The 15,665-nt window shown below is 37.0% G+C and overlaps 1 protein-coding gene across 2 annotated transcripts; it reads left to right on the top strand.

Annotated features, from left to right (window-relative positions):
- Window positions 1-282: 282 nt before the first annotated feature.
- On the top strand, window positions 283-12,022 carry LOC113466380 (E3 ubiquitin-protein ligase TRIM9-like). 2 transcript variants are annotated; one of them, XM_026821719.1, is made up of 2 exons: window positions 283-537; window positions 3,988-4,283. In XM_026821719.1, exons 1-2 carry the CDS (start codon window positions 387-389, stop codon window positions 4,026-4,028), a joined length of 192 nt encoding a protein of 63 aa, XP_026677520.1. In that variant the 5' UTR covers window positions 283-386; the 3' UTR covers window positions 4,029-4,283. The 2 variants fall into 2 exon arrangements, with proteins under 2 accessions (XP_026677520.1, XP_026677521.1); XM_026821720.1 differs by lacking the exon at window positions 3,988-4,283 and adding an exon at window positions 11,934-12,022 and having other exon boundaries at window positions 286-537.
- The last annotated feature ends 3,643 nt before the right edge of the window (window positions 12,023-15,665 follow it).

The raw sequence follows: 15,665 nt of genomic DNA, 5'->3' as shown, positions 1-15,665 counted from the left end.
TTCGCAGTTTTCTTATTGGCAATAACGTCACAAAGTGTCTTTAAGTGTCAGATGAAAAGACAACAAGCGAAGGCACATTCTTTATTCAAAAGGCAACATCTTTATTCTCAGAACTCAGAATGTGTTTGGTTCCTGTCAGATCATCGAGAAAAGTATGTTCCATGTTGATATGAAAATTTCCAAGTTATTACCTTACATTGTCTTGAATTAAGTGGAAGTATTTTCTGTATTATGCATAACTTTGTCAGGTATTCTGTTTATGTTAAGCATTTCAAGCGAAAGACATTTTTGTAGTACGTACGAGTATTAGTATTACACCAGCTATATTACTTTGTATGTAGATCCTAATCTGTATTTCTCTCTGATTCTCTCCCCAGGTTGGCTCAATGCTGATTCATAGGGTAGCTTCGGATGACATGGCCTGGCAGAAGGATGTGGTCAGTTTCGCGCCGCAAGTATCTTCACAAGTAGACCTAACACTGGATGACAAACAAGTCCTGAGGAGTATCCAGCAGCTCAACTTTATCCAAATGAAACGTAAGTATCTTAAAATTGTGATCTTTTGTTTGGTTGGGGGATTTAGAAAGGTGTTGGAAGCAAAGTTCACATTGGGAAAAGGGCTTTTGCATGGTTTTGGACAGTGCTAAAAGGTTTAAGTTTCTATTTACTATTCAATAACTTTTTAACCTTAGGGTATTTTACTTACACTTGCCAAAGTAAAAACATGTATAATCTGTTTTATCGTATCTACTAAACTTTAAACCAACCTCTATAAGTCTATAAAGTTCTGCTTAGCGGTATGGACTTCAGATCTGATGACTACAGTGAAGAAGTTTTGTTGGGAACCACTACTTCCTAGCTCAATTACTCAGAAAGAAAACGGCAAATTGAATCGCAAAATTTCCAAGTATTATGACACCTGTCTCTTTAGTTTGTCTTTTCTCTCTTTTAATTTGTGTTCTCAGTTTCTTCTTAGTAATTTTTCCTTCTTCCTTCTGGAGAGGAAGGAGAAATAAACTCCGTCTCCTGTTTCAGCGTCACTAATTTCGACTAAATGAGAGTTATAAAAACCTTAAGCTCATACCTTACTGGAAGAGATGAAATTCCAGTCCCAATTAAAACCCAGTCAGTTTAGTCAGTTAAGCTAACGAAAACAATAAAATTGAAGTCACTGAATTTCAGGTCCCGGGTAACGCTTGGATGATTTTTATATCGAGGACATGAGCAGCGGCAATTCCGTGGAGTTTTCAAATGCTGCATTTTTTTTTCCCTCCCTGGCACAATGCTTCCGCTTCGTAACAGGTTTTCCCTACATCCGCCTTTTTCACCTTTAGAAATTGAAGTTATTTTAAAATGTATTTGTCAATTTCAGAATCATCCATCCTGATCTTGGCCTTTGTCACCAAGAGGCAACAGTATCGACTCTTGATTCGGGGATTGCAGTCTATCTATCTACAGTGCCTATCTAATCCCATTACAGAGCAACCTTTTGATGTAATATACACATCAGTACCAAATTGGTATGGTGATGTTATGATGTAGAGAAAATTATCTGTTTAAACTAACTTAATCTTTTCGGCCTTCCTCTGACTCCAATTTTCAGTTCCATCTTCAAAGGTATCCTTTTTCGTCTCATGTGCATATCATTATCATATCGATGTACAATGTAATTTTCTCTGGGTGTGTCCATTTGAGAAGTCATCCAGTCTTCTTTCTGTCTCAGTATTCTGCAGTATTTTGATATCTCTTCTTGAGTAATTGCTAGCAAAAATCATCCTGTACTATGTTAGTGCTGTTTAAAATGTCTATCAGGATTTTATTGCTTCACTTGTCTCAGTCTGTCAGTTTATTTCCCCACTTGAATGAACATGTAAACATTCTAACAAAGTTTTATTAGACTCCAACTACAACATTTTCTGAAAAGAAAACCAACTTTATCCGCAATAAAGCAAAAGAGAAAAATGTAATTAATAATTTTAATATTCTTGGCTGTAAATGAGAGAAATCTATTCAATCCCTCTAGAATCCGGAGAGATAATGTCTTATGGACGCCATGTTGAAGTTTCTTCATCTTCATAATGTTGGAAAACCCCCTTCCATATCTGTCTGTCTTTCCCGTCTTCCCTTCTCTATTTCCCATATCCCTTTCCAAATTGACCTCTGTCCCTTTTCCTCTCAGACTGCTACTTTGTTCTGAAGAATGAAGAAATAAAGCTCTGCTCTCCCTCCTTTCCTCCTTCGTCTCACCCCTGCTTCTAGCCACCTCTTTCTCTGCCATCTCACTCTCTGTCTAATTCTTTTCCCTTCTTCATCCGTCCACTTTTCTTAATTTTTCTCCCTTCATTCTCTCCCTTTCTCCCTTTGTCCCTTTTTCCCCACCACCACTTGGTCTACCATCTTTCTCCCTATCCCTCCACTCCTTCCTTCCACTCCCTCCTTCCTTACATTCATAGTATTGCTGGTAACATCCTCTCTGGTCTGTGTGCCAAATGGTATCATTAATAACACTGTTTATTACCCTTGTACCAGAGGGCGGCTTGGTGAGGCTTGAATATAAAGTCGGAAGTTCAAAGTGGTTCGTAAAATAGGCTCAGGGGGATGTTCTACGAACGACTTCTCACTCCGACCTTTGCACATTTAGAACTGGTAAAAGACGTAGAACATAATATGGACAAACAGTACGTTCTTTCTGCTCGGGGAGAACCAAGTTGCGAGGGTGCATTGATTGAAATCTCAACCAAGTGTCGTTCAAAATTTGAATGTGCGTTTTTGATATGATTTACATTTTTTTATGCATTTAAAGGAAACTTTCAAAATTGCTTTAGGTCCCTTTCGACCTTTAAAGATCGTATCTGAAGTTTTAGGCTTTTAGATATTGTTTCTTGAGCCGCATTCGCTCTCTTCCATATCTTTGTTATCTACAAGATCTTTCCTTTCATTTCTCCTCCTCCACCTCCTCCCCATCTTCTCCCTCATGTCTCATTTTCCTTCCTATTCAAACTCTTGGTTCTCTTGGAACGTAGTAAACAAACAGGGGAGGGAAGTTCAATATAGAAATTATGTTAGTTATCTCCACTATCAGAGGAGTGGTTTTTCTACTGCATGCGTAAATTACGAGGCTCATTAATGACCTCGTAGGAGGAAATGCAGCATTTGCAGTTCAAGTTGAAAACTGACTATCTTGGGTGTTGTAAATTTTCTAATAGGGTCGAATGGTAGCGAACATTCGAGAGAAATTCTCGTACTTTATTTGTCATCTTCCTATTACACCAGCAGATGGAAACCTCCCGTCTGCTATCGTACGACAAAGGATACCATACTAAGGATGGATTAAATTAGTGTTTTCTCTCTTGAAAACTCTTCAATATACCAATATCTCCTTCGCGTCGGGGGGATTTCAAATTCTTCAAAAAAGTCAACAAGATCATGATGAATTACTTGCTCTACTTTTTTGGAGAACACGAAATTTTCCCGACAGAAATATGATGTAATAATGAAAATTTACGATACATCATCATCATGTTTTCCTCCCTCGAACATCAGCAGTACTTGAAATTACGATGGAAAGAAATTTGTTGGTTTTTAAAAGTTCAGAGTTTTTTCTTCTTCTGCTTTCTTTTGGGGGTTTCTTGTGTGTTCATTTTTCATAGAAACCTCAGGAATAATAATACCGAATCCAGAGAGCCACAACAACGATGTAAACAATACGAAAGAGTTATACTGGATGGATCAATCACCAAACCTTGTGTGATCTGTGTGTCTTCGAAATGGAAGATTTAGGATACAATTGGACTGTTTCCCTCGAATCGTTTACTGGTTAGGTCGGTTAGGAGGATGCAAAATTTCAGATTTAAATCCCAACCAAGGCAAAATTCAATCCTCATTCACCTGAGAATTTGTAGGGAAATTAGCTTTATTCGAATTTGAGTTGTACTATGTATTAACATGAGGAAAAACTAATAGTATAATTTGTCTTCTGGTTCGAAGCTGACAGCCTCTGGAGTGATATTCAAAGACCACACCACTGAATTCTCGTTTGTCATAAAAGTGAATGATATGGGACGCAAACAAAACAACACAAGCAAAGAACTATACGGAATACGATATCATAGGAAGGAAAACAGTTTAATGAAAATCCTTATCATTCCTGCTCTCCAACGTATCCTTCAATATTCTTTGGCTCAGCGTCTACTTTCAGCAAGATCCAGGCTCCAGGTTTGCTTATTTAGGGGAACTTTTGCGGTCCAAAATAATATCAAGTCTTGAAGAAAACTTATTGAAAATAAAGGTTTGGTAAATGAGAAAATTCATGAAAAATGCGTGGATTGACGAGATTAACTCAGTTAAAAAAATATTACAGGTTTATCAGAAAGTTGTTTCGCTTAAGAAACTGGAGGACTTCTTTCAGGGTTCCTTCGTCGTCTTTCAGAATGTCTGAGATGGTGGACGACGAGAAGCTGGGGGGTCTGAAACGCATATTTCTACAAGAGATCAGTATGTGGTCGATCGTCGTTGGTTCTTGGCACTGTTCACACAGCGGTCGCTCTTCTCTTCTGAGGAGGTGAGAGTGGGTTATCTTGGAGTGACTTTTATAAAGAAATCCATTTATTTTTAGGCGTGCTGATCTGGTTTTGGCTGCTTCTGAGAAAACTGTCTTCTGTAACTTCATTCATTTAACCTATGTAAACATGATTCCATGAAGTATTCTGAATTTGGTTTTTGGGGAGACTTTTTTACTTTCCTTATTTGGTATTTCTCCTGTGTTGAGTTTTATCCGAAAGATGTTCCACATATTTTGGTACAAACAACTGAGCTTACTATCATCTTCAAACACCGTTCTGTTCTTATCAATAGTTCCTCGGTATTACACGGATACTTTGAGTCCGGAGAGATAATGTCTTATGGACGCCATGTTGAAGTTTCTTCATCTTCATAATGTTGGAAAACCCCCTTCCATATCTGTCTGTCTTTCCCGTCTTCCCTTCTCTATTTCCCATATCCCTTTCCAAATTGACCTCTGTCCCTTTTCCTCTTTGTTCTGAAGGATGAAGAAATAAAGCCCTGCTCTCCCTCCTTTCCTCCTTCGTCTCACCCCTGCTTCTAGCCACCTCTTTCTCTGCCATCTCACCCTCTGTCTAATTCTTTTCCCCTCTTCATCCGTCCACTTTTCTTAATTTTTCTCCCTTCATTCTCTCCCTTTGCCTCTCATTCTTTGGCTCAGCGTCTACTTTCAGCAAGATCCAGGCTCCAGGTTTGCTTATTTAGGGGAACTTTTGCGGTCCAAAATAATATCAAGAAGAAAACTTATTGAAAATAAAGGTTTGGTAAATGAGAAAATTCATGAAAAATGCGTGGATTAACGAGATTAACTCAGTTAAAAAACAGTTTTTTTCCTTTTTTACTCAGAAAAACAAACATGGAGGGAGCGGCCATATTGTTTGTTATTGTCTGTATGTGCGTCCTTGCAAATTAAGTATAATGGAGTATTATTATTTTTGTGGAGAAAAGTTTCATTTTTGATAGAAGATACGTTTTAGGAAGTTTCAAAGGCCTAAGTTTTCCTTCTGCACAACGGAGACCCATAACATATTGTTCACCAAGTTTTTGAATGAGTATAAAAGTCTAAAATGGTAGTTACGTATCAAGGTTTAAATAAATACCTATTTGCCTCTTTTTTTTTGTTCAAAACTAGTAAATGCAGCATTAAAATATCTAGGTCAAATCCGAATCATCTAATATTGAGGTCTCCTGCTTTCCTAGCGACTGGCAATCTGCCGAAAAGGCTAGCTAGAGTATTAAGCAGTGTTGTCACATTTGACTTGACGTCAAATACTGAAGGAATACACATTTTGTGTTACCAGTATCCGATCAGGACTTCAGCATTATTATGACTGAAATCTCTGCTACACTTTTAGCGAAGAACAAAATCCGCTCTTACTTGGAAAATCCTAAAACTTATTTTTTTGCTGACTCGGAAGATATTGCCACGAGCTTTCTGCTGATGCTAATTTTCCATATCTTTTTTTCTCCATCAATATTATTCAAAGTACTCGTAATAATTGAGTTAAGTGCTGCTTTCGCTACTCTTTGCAAGTCTCCGCAGAACGCTATTAGAACAAAAGCGAACGACAATAAGCCCTTTGAATTTAATTAATTCGGAACTTCGGCTTATTTCTTTAGTAATGAATTTTTCATTTGATAAGCTTAATTTAGATCGACGGAGGCCTTTCATTTTTCTGTTTTCATAAATCGTTATTGTCGTATCGGATGAATCTATTTTATTTATTTATTTACACGCTAAGCAGCAAGGCTATGTGTGGAAAAAAAAATATTACAGGTTTATCAGAAAGTTGTTTCGCTTAAGAAACTGGAGGACTTAATTTGGATCGACGGAGGCCTTTCATTTTTCTGTTTTCATAAATCGTTATTGTCGTATCAGATGAATCTATTTTATTTATTTATTTATTTACACGCTAAGCAGCAAGGCCATGTGTGGAAAAAAATATATTACAGGTTTATCAGAAAGTTGTTTCGCTTAAGAAACTGGGGGACTTTCAGGGTTCCTTCGTCGTCTTTCAGAATGTCTGAGATGGTGGACGACGAGAAGCTGGGGGGTCTGAAACGCATATTTCTACAAGAGATCAGTATGTGCTCGATCGTCGTTGGTTCTTGGCACTGTTCACACAGCGGTCGCTCTTCTCTTCTGAAGAGGTGAGAGTGGGTTATCTTGGAGTGACTTTTATAAACAAATCCAATTATTTTTAGGCGTGCTGATCTGATTTTGACTGCTTCTGAGAAAACTATCTTCTGTAACTTCATTCATTTAACCTATGTAAACATGATTCCATGAAGTATTCTGAATTTGCTTTTTGGGGAGACTTTTTTCCTTTCCTTATTTGGTATTTCTCCTGCGTTGAGTTTTATCCGAATGATGTTCCACATAATTTGGTACAAACAACTGAGCTTACTATCATCTTCAAACACCGTTCTGTTCAATAGTTCCTCGGTATTACACGGATACTTTGAGTTTTTTCTTTCAATAAAGCTAATTGAATACCATAACTTATGTGTAAGGAAAAGTTTCAAACATGCTGTTTCCACTTGAACAACAACATCGACGGAATTCTACAACCTTATTATTTTAAAAAACTCTCAAAACAAAACAAAAGTAAGAAATATAAATTCTCTTCCAAAATGTTTGGTGCATGAGGGGAGAAAAAGTTCAGCTTTCTTTCCATACCTATATGTTTTTATATATTTTCATTATATATATTTTTATTTTGCAGATATATATATTTCAGATTTTTTTTCCGCTTAAACTTGTGAGCTTTCTGTTTTCGTATTATGAAAAGTATGCACCTGAATTGAAAGGAGGAAAAAATCCAAGTCGAACAATAAAATACTTTTCCATGTCAAAAACAAAACTTTGTTGAAATCTTTCTCCCCCCACCCCCTTTCGAAAGTCGAAAAAAAAAAGAAGAATGCAATTTTCTGCAACTTTTTCGAGTGAGCTTGAAAGACTACTGGCACAGTCTACTTGAAATGATTACCTACCTATGTCAGGAATCAGGAAATGATTTAATGTTTTTAAACTTTTCTGGTTAATGTTGAGATTTATATTTACAAATATTAAGTGGAATCAGTACTACCCACACATCTCCTTTCTATACTTTGCTCAAAAAACAACCCAAAATGTGGTTATCACGTTGGACTTCAAATCTGGAGGTTGGTGGGTTGAGTCCCAATTCTGTCAAAATAAATAAGCACTGTGTAGGTATGTATCAAGCGAGGCATTTGTCACAAGACATTCATGCTTAACACAGATAAAATTATTTTAGGTACTTTCCTCAATTTTCCATTTTGTTGAGGAAACATTTAATTTTGGGAGGGGTTGATTTCGGATGTAAAAAAAAAAAGAAAAAATGGAAAACTCAGGAGGAGTTGAAGGAGCAATACTAAAAGAGGGATAAAAAAGTAAGTAAATAAAAAAAAGAAAGAGAAATAATATCAATAAAAAAAATATAAACGTTATCGCCTGAGTAAGTTGAAATCAATGATGTTAAAAATAAAAATAATTTCATTCCCTATCCGATATTATTAGAACAGGAGTCTCCTTCCCCTTCTCCTCCTCTCTTTCCCCCCTCCCTTCTCCTCTTCCCTTGGCGAGTTTCTTGCCCTCTTCTGCGTCCTCTTCATCTTTTGCCTCCTTCTTCCTTTTATTTCCTGCTCCCCTTTTCTTATACCTTTTCTTCCGGCTCTTTTCCTTTCCTCTCACACCTTCCTTCAATAATTTCTTATCCTCTTTTACTGTTGTTGGTAGTCCTTCTGATATCTGCAACTTTTGAGCAAAGTCCAAAATTTCCAAAGATTCAGAGGGGTGAAAAGAGACTGCTGTGAAAGAAAAATGAAAATTCTTACATGACTTTTTAATTTATTTTTTGACATTTACGAATTACTTTTCTCGTTTTTCCTTTCTCGCTCCCCCCCAAAAAGCGCATTTTTATTCAATTTTCTATTCTCGAGTGTTACTGAAGTGCTATAGTGTGCTTGGAATATTACATTCTTATTTATCTTCCTGATCACAATATTAGGTACATATTATTACATCGTACATGGATATATGAGTAGAGAAATATTCAGTACTTACGATAACAAATAATGGGTGCTACCAAGCATTGAAAATGTTGAGTGCCCCTAATTATGCACAATCGTAGCTAACGGTCAGACATAAGTTGCAACAGCAAGCGTGTTGTCACAAATTGGAAACAAAAAATCTAAACAATAGTGTCAATCAAATGGAACAGCTGATATCGTTATCATTCATAAGTTCATGCGCAAGCGTGCGCTTCCAAAGAGGTTCCGGTGCCGTTTAACACTTGCCAAAGAAGTTTTCTCGATCAAAAGATTTTGATTTTACTTTCGAGGTTGTAGCAACTTAACTTAACCTCAAAATGTTAAAAATATTTTCACAATATGATTTTTTCATGAGGATATTTATTATTTTGTCATTATTTAGTTATTATTTGTAGTTTTTATTAATTTGGTAATTTATTATTTACTTTAAAATCCGTTTTGTTGAGAATTTTTATCATGCTAATTTCATAAAAACATCAGCAGTACTTGAAATTGCGATGGAAAGAAATTTGTTGGTTTTTAAAAGTTCAGAGTTTTTTCTTCTTCTGCTTTCTTTTGGGGGTTTCTTGTGTGTTCATTTTTCATAGAAACCTCAGGAATAATAATACCGAATCCAGAGAGCCACAACAACGATGTAAACAATACGAAAGAGTTATACTGGATGGATCAATCACCAAACCTTGTGTGATCTGTGTGTCTTCGAAATGGAAGATTTGGGATACAATTGGACTGTTTCCCTCGACTCGTTTACTGGTTAGGTCGGTGAGGAGGATGCAAAATATCAGATTTAAATCCCAACCAAGGCAAAATTCAATCCTCATTCACCTGAGAATTCGTAGGGAAATTAGCTTTATTCGAATTTGAGTTGTACTATGTATTAACATGAGGAAAAACTAATAGTATAATTTGTCTTCTGGTTCGAAGCTGACAGCCTCTGGAGTGATATTCAAAGACCACACCACTGAATTCTCGTTTGTCATAAAAGTGAATGATATGGGACGCAAACAAAACAACACAAGCAAAGAACTATACGGAATACGATATCATAGGAAGGAAAACAGTTTAATGAAAATCCTTATCATTCCTGCTCTCCAACGTATCCTTCAATATTCTTTGGCTATTGCGGATGATTGACCAGGCTGGTCACTCATCGGCAATTTACTTGCGCATGCAAGCGTGCTTATGCAACTTAAGTCTGACCATAAGCGTACACAGCGTGAAGATAATCTTTCCTCTTAAATCTGTTTTAATATGGAGTATTGATATTTTGTCATCTTCAATGAATACCTACAGAATGCTTAGATATAACTTATTGTCAATGATAACTTGATAATTGATAAGTGATAGCTTATCATTCTTATCAAAACTGATGAGTTTTGAACAGAGTTTTGGTAAATAGGTTTTTGGGTCAAGAGATCTTTTGATATTGTTTCCCAATTCCTAATCATAAAATATCTGAATTGTGTCGTGTTAATACTTTTGCCAAGCAGTAGGCTCCTAGGTAGGTAGTTATGTAGGTAAAGCGTATGGATTAAACCCACGCACCTACCAGGCGAACACTTACACCACCGGGGTAGCAAAAACATACATACTTTTTCTAAAATACACTTACTTACGACGAAAAAAAAAAATCCAGGGTATCGCGACCCCACAGTGAAAACATCTCGCGTAGTGCTCAAAGTTTTCAAGTATCTCACAAGTAGGTGGGATTTCAAGTAATGAGATGTGTTGTGTATAAAAATAATGATGTAATCACCCCCTTCCTGTTCCCGCTGTACTTAACAGAACAAACAGAATATAGTAATGAGATGTGTTGTGTATAAAAATAATGATGTAATCACCCCCTTCCTGTTCCCGCTGTACTTAACAGAACAAACAGAATATGTTAATAATTATGTCGTCACGTGACTATCCTGAATATGAAAATATGCAGGGAGCAAGTGCAGGATCCAATATATGAATGTGTGGAATATGCAGGAGCAAATTAAAAGGTGCAGATATGAGAGTGGTTTGAATACTTTTAGTACAAGCCAAAATTACTGTGCAAATGCCTATATATATTAGGTTTTTTTTTTTAACATCAGCAGTACTTGAAATTGCGATGGAAAGAAATTTGTTGGTTTTTAAAAGTTCAGAGTTTTTTCTTCTTCTGCTTTCTTTTGGGAGTTTCTTGTGTGTTCATTTTTCATAGAAACCTCAGGAATAATAATACCGAATCCAGAGAGCCACAACAATGGTGTAAACAATATGAAAGAGTTATACTGGATGGATCAATCACCAAACCTTGTGTGATCTGTGTGTCTTCGAAATGGAAGATTTAGGATACAATTGGACTGTTTCCCTCGAATCGTTTACTGGTTAGGTCGGTTAGGAGGATGCAAAATTTCAGATTTAAATCCCAACCAAGGCAAAATTCAATCCTCATTCACCTGAGAATTTGTAGGGAAATTAGCTTTATTCGAATTTGAGTTGTACTATGTATTAACATGAGGAAAAACTAATAGTATAATTTGTCTTCTGGTTCGAAGCTGACAGCTTCTGGAGTGATATTCAAAGACCACACCACTGAATTCTCGTTTGTCATAAAAGTGAATGATATGGGATGCAAACAAAACAACACAAGCAAAGAACTATACGGAATACGATATCATAGGAAGGAAAACAGTTTAATGAAAATCCTTATCATTCCTGCTCTCCAACGTATCCTTCAATATTCTTTGGCTCAGCGTCTACTTTCAGCAAGATCCAGGCTCCAGGTTTGCTTATTTAGGGGAACTTTTGCGGTCCAAAATAATATCAAGTCTTGAAGAAAACTTATTGAAAATAAAGGTCTGGTAAATGAGAAAATTCATGAAAAATGCGTGGATTGACGAGATTAACTCAGTTAAAAAAGAAAAAACTCGGTTTTTTTTCCGCCGAATCGTTATTCCTATTTTTATGAAACCAGGCAGATATGTTCAAGACAAAATTTGATCACATCTGTGAACCCTACTTGGCTTTTACTAGCCTGGTAGGAACCTCCTTGTTGAAAGACTTCTCGTTCGCTACTGAATCACTAGAATCATTAGTTATGTATGTGTTTGTATTTCCATATTTTCCTCTAGAATTCTCCCCTACTTGGCTTTTACTAGCCTGGTAGGAACCTCCTTGTTGAAAGACTTCTCGTTCGCTACTCAATCACTAGAATCATTAGTTATGTGTTCCATAATAAATTAAAATAAATTAGTTATGTGTTTGTATTTCCATATTTTCCTCTAGAATTCTTATCTCTTTTTTGTTTCTTTTCCTTTTCTTTTCAGGAGCTCTCTTCTAAAAGCATGCCTGGTAATCCTGGAATAAAGAAAAGCAAATAAAAACAACAGAACAGCACGCCAGAGAGAGAGAGAGAGAGAGAGAGAAAGAAAGAGAGAAAAAGAGGGAGAGTCAATAAAACTAAACTACAGTCGTAAAATATTATGAAGAAAAATATGACAAACATCTTAAAGAGAGATGACGGAAGGAGGAAAAACAAACGGAGCTCTCTTCTAAAAGCATGCCTGGTAATCCTGGAATAAAGAAAAGCAAATAAAAACAACAGAACAGCACGCCAGAGAGAGAGAGAAAGGAAGAAAGAAAGAGAGAAAAAGAGGGAGAGTCAATAAAACTAAACTACAGTCGTAAAATATTATGAAGAAAAATATGACAAACATCTTAAAGAGAGATGACGGAAGGAGGAAAAACAAACATGGAGGGAGCGGCCATATTGTTTGTTATTGTCTGTATGTGCGTCCTTGCAAATTAAGTATAATGGAGTATTATTATTATTGTCGAGAAAAGTTTCATTTTTGATAGAAGATACGTTTTAGGAAGTTTCAAAGGCCTCAGTTTTCCTTCTGCACAACGGAGACCCATAATATATTGTTCACCAAGTTTTTGAATGAGTATAAAAGTCTAAAATGGTAGTTACGTATTAAGGTTTAAATAAATACCTACAGCGTGAACGACCTACTGCCCGTAGAGTTAAAGCGCTTTAAAGGGGGAAAAAAATACCTATTGGCCTCTTTTTTTTGTTCAAAATTAGTAATTGCAGCATTAAAATATCTAGGTCAAATCCGAATCATCTAATATTGAGGTCTCCTACTTTCCTAGCGACTGGCAATCTGCCGAGAAGGCTAGCTAGAGTATTAAGCAGTGTTGTCAGATTTGACTTGACGTCAAAAGCTGAAGGAATACACATTTGTGTTCCAGTATCCGATCAGCACTTCAGCATAATGACTGAAATTTCTGCTACAATTTTCGAAGAACAAAATCCGCTCTTACTTGGAAAATCCTAAAACTTATTTTTTTTCGCTGACTCCTAAAATCCGCCCCGGGCGGGAATCGAACCCGCGGCCTAGCGCTTACAAGGCAGACGCGCTACCAACTAAGCTAACTAGGCTGGCAATGAAAAAAGCTGCTATTTTGAATTTAAATCTGGTAAACTAATGCCCGCCCAGCCCGCCAATCCCGCTCAGATCAAGATCTTTCAGACAGTCGGAAAGTGTGTGGCCGAAAAAGCTCGAGACCTACGTCTATCAGACTGTCTGAGAGACATTTCTATTCTTACATTACGAAATCCTCCTCTAAAAAATCCAAATGCTTACAAAGGTGGTATGTGTTTTCCTCTAGCGTTATGCCAGTCGAAAGTAATAAAGAGTTTTTTTTTCATTTTCAAACGGGGTGTTGGTACTGCAACACAAAACGTTTGGTTGAGATGGTTGCTGCGCTTGGCGGTATTTTGATCGCTTTTGGACAGATTTCGACCGTTTTTTGGCGGTATTCAGCTATACTGACTAAACGGGTAGAGATATTGTAAAAGTTACAATAGGACATAAAAATAAGCATCATTCAATAGGATAAGGAAAGTCGTGTGATGGTCACACCAGATTTTTCCATGTTGCCTCCAAGTCTTCAACATCATCATATTGTTGATTTCCATTCATTTCCCAATAGGACGGCGCGTAATTTATTTCTCTGCGTTTTCCAAAAAGAAGTCCCCAACTACAAGCTCCTTTCTCCACATATCTTTTCCTGTTCTCCCAGTTCTCTCCCAATTCTAATCCCTTCTTCCCTCATATACCTTCCCTTATTTTTACAGTTTCTCCTCGATTCCAACCTCCCTTCTAAAACAAACATGACAAAACCCTGGAAACAATTTTCTTCCATTTCCTTTTTCCATGTTGCCTCCAAGTCTTCAACATCATCATATTGTTGATTTCCATTCATTTCCCAATAGGACGGCGCGTAATTTATTTCTCTCCGGAAAATTTCCAATCACTCTGTTTCCATCACACGTGTTTTCCGAGTCGCTTTTTTACGTTTTCATATGTGAAACTAATTTCCTTTGAGCGTGTGACTGACTGGGGAGTGCTGGGGACAGAAAAAACGTAATTTAAGTCTCATTCTGTGCGTATTCTATTCTGTCATTTATGGCAGTCAATAATCACGCACGATAGGATGATTTGTTATTGTTTTCATATGTGAAACTAATTTCCTTTGAGCGTGTGACTGACTGGGGAGTGCTGGGGACAGAAAAAACGTAATTTAAGTCTCATTCTATGCGTATTCTATTCTGTCATTTATGGCAGTCAATAATCACGCACGATAGGATGATTTGTCGTTTTGTATACTGTGCTGTACGTTTTGTATACTGTATACAAAAAGAGTATAGTTTTGGACTTTTGGAGAGTAGGTAGCCTGAGGGGCTATGGATAACTGATGACAACCTTTAGGTGACTCTCTGAATAAATGCCGAGGCCAAACTCAACATTTTCACATTGTGATGAGTCAAAGCCAAACTGTGATGGTGCGTGCAAAAATAATACTGGAAAAGTAAAAAGCGTATAAATTACAAAATTGGAACTGTTACAAGAGTATGCCTTCAAATCCTTGAACTTCACTAAAACACTCTGCATACAATATGTAGTAATGCAATCCATCCCTGTATAGTTCATCAGATGACTTGAACTCTGAACAGTTGATTGTAAAATCATTACATCCGAACACCCTGTAAAATCATTACATGCGAACACCCTGTAAAATCATTACATGCGAACACCGTGTAAAATCATTACATGCGAACACCCTGTAAAATCATTACATGCGAAGACATCTTCAGCAACCTGTATTCCTCTTCTCCATTTCTCCCTGCCCTCCCACCTAAAGGAAAAAAAGTGTCAAATTTTATTTATTAATTAATTTTAACGACTCTCAAAATTGAAGGATTTAATTGACGATGAGGGAAGATGAATAGGATTTCCGACAGGTTGTGTCATGTGTCGGCGGGCGCTGACAAACGCCTCTGGTGCCACTTTTGCATTTTGACGCTCAAGATTTTGTAGAAAAGTGTCCAATAATTTTCTGATGTTGCTTCTTAGTCTGGAGAGGCTGCGAGGTCTATCTGTGAAAATGAGCCTCTTTCAAATGGCCGCCTCTCCTGCTTGACAGTAATGGAATCTGGAATTCAACATGTTCCGAATCCAGCTCTCAGATTACTTTTTTTCGGTGAATCCTCTTTTTTTCATGAAATAATATAGTGAGAAAAAGAACAGGCTTTGTTTCTACCTTGATCTGTTTCTTTTATACACAGCTTACAATTTCCTCTCTTAAGGCTTGATACAGAACACCCCCGTGGAAATTGTCTTAAACGCCATTTTCCACATCATCTTATTCAAGAGCGGAATGAGGAAAGAAACAATTTAATGAAAAACAAATTAAAGGTAAATGCTACCCCTCGGTGAAGTAAAATTTTATTTGAGCTTCCTTTGTGGCAGCGGAGAATTCGGGAATACATTCTTCATTCTTGAAGACTTACGTGAACAGCATTCGGCATTGGTGAGCCAAGTCGAATCCAGGCTTTTGTTTAGTGAATTGCCTTTCTTGTGCAGATCACTCTTCAATCTTTCTTGATTTTGGGTGGTTGGGTGGAAGGTTGGGTGGACTATAGGGTTGGGTTGGGTGGAAGAGCTCCTCTAGGAGAACCCTGCCACTTAAAAGAAAGCAAAAAAAAAAAA

This window comes from Diaphorina citri, unplaced genomic scaffold (genome assembly GCF_000475195.1).
Source record: "Diaphorina citri unplaced genomic scaffold, Diaci psyllid genome assembly version 1.1 scaffold258, whole genome shotgun sequence".
Taxonomy (NCBI): Eukaryota; Metazoa; Arthropoda; class Insecta; order Hemiptera; family Psyllidae; genus Diaphorina; species Diaphorina citri.
Note: the sequence above shows the minus strand (reverse complement) of the source record. Positions and strands in the feature narration are given on the sequence as shown.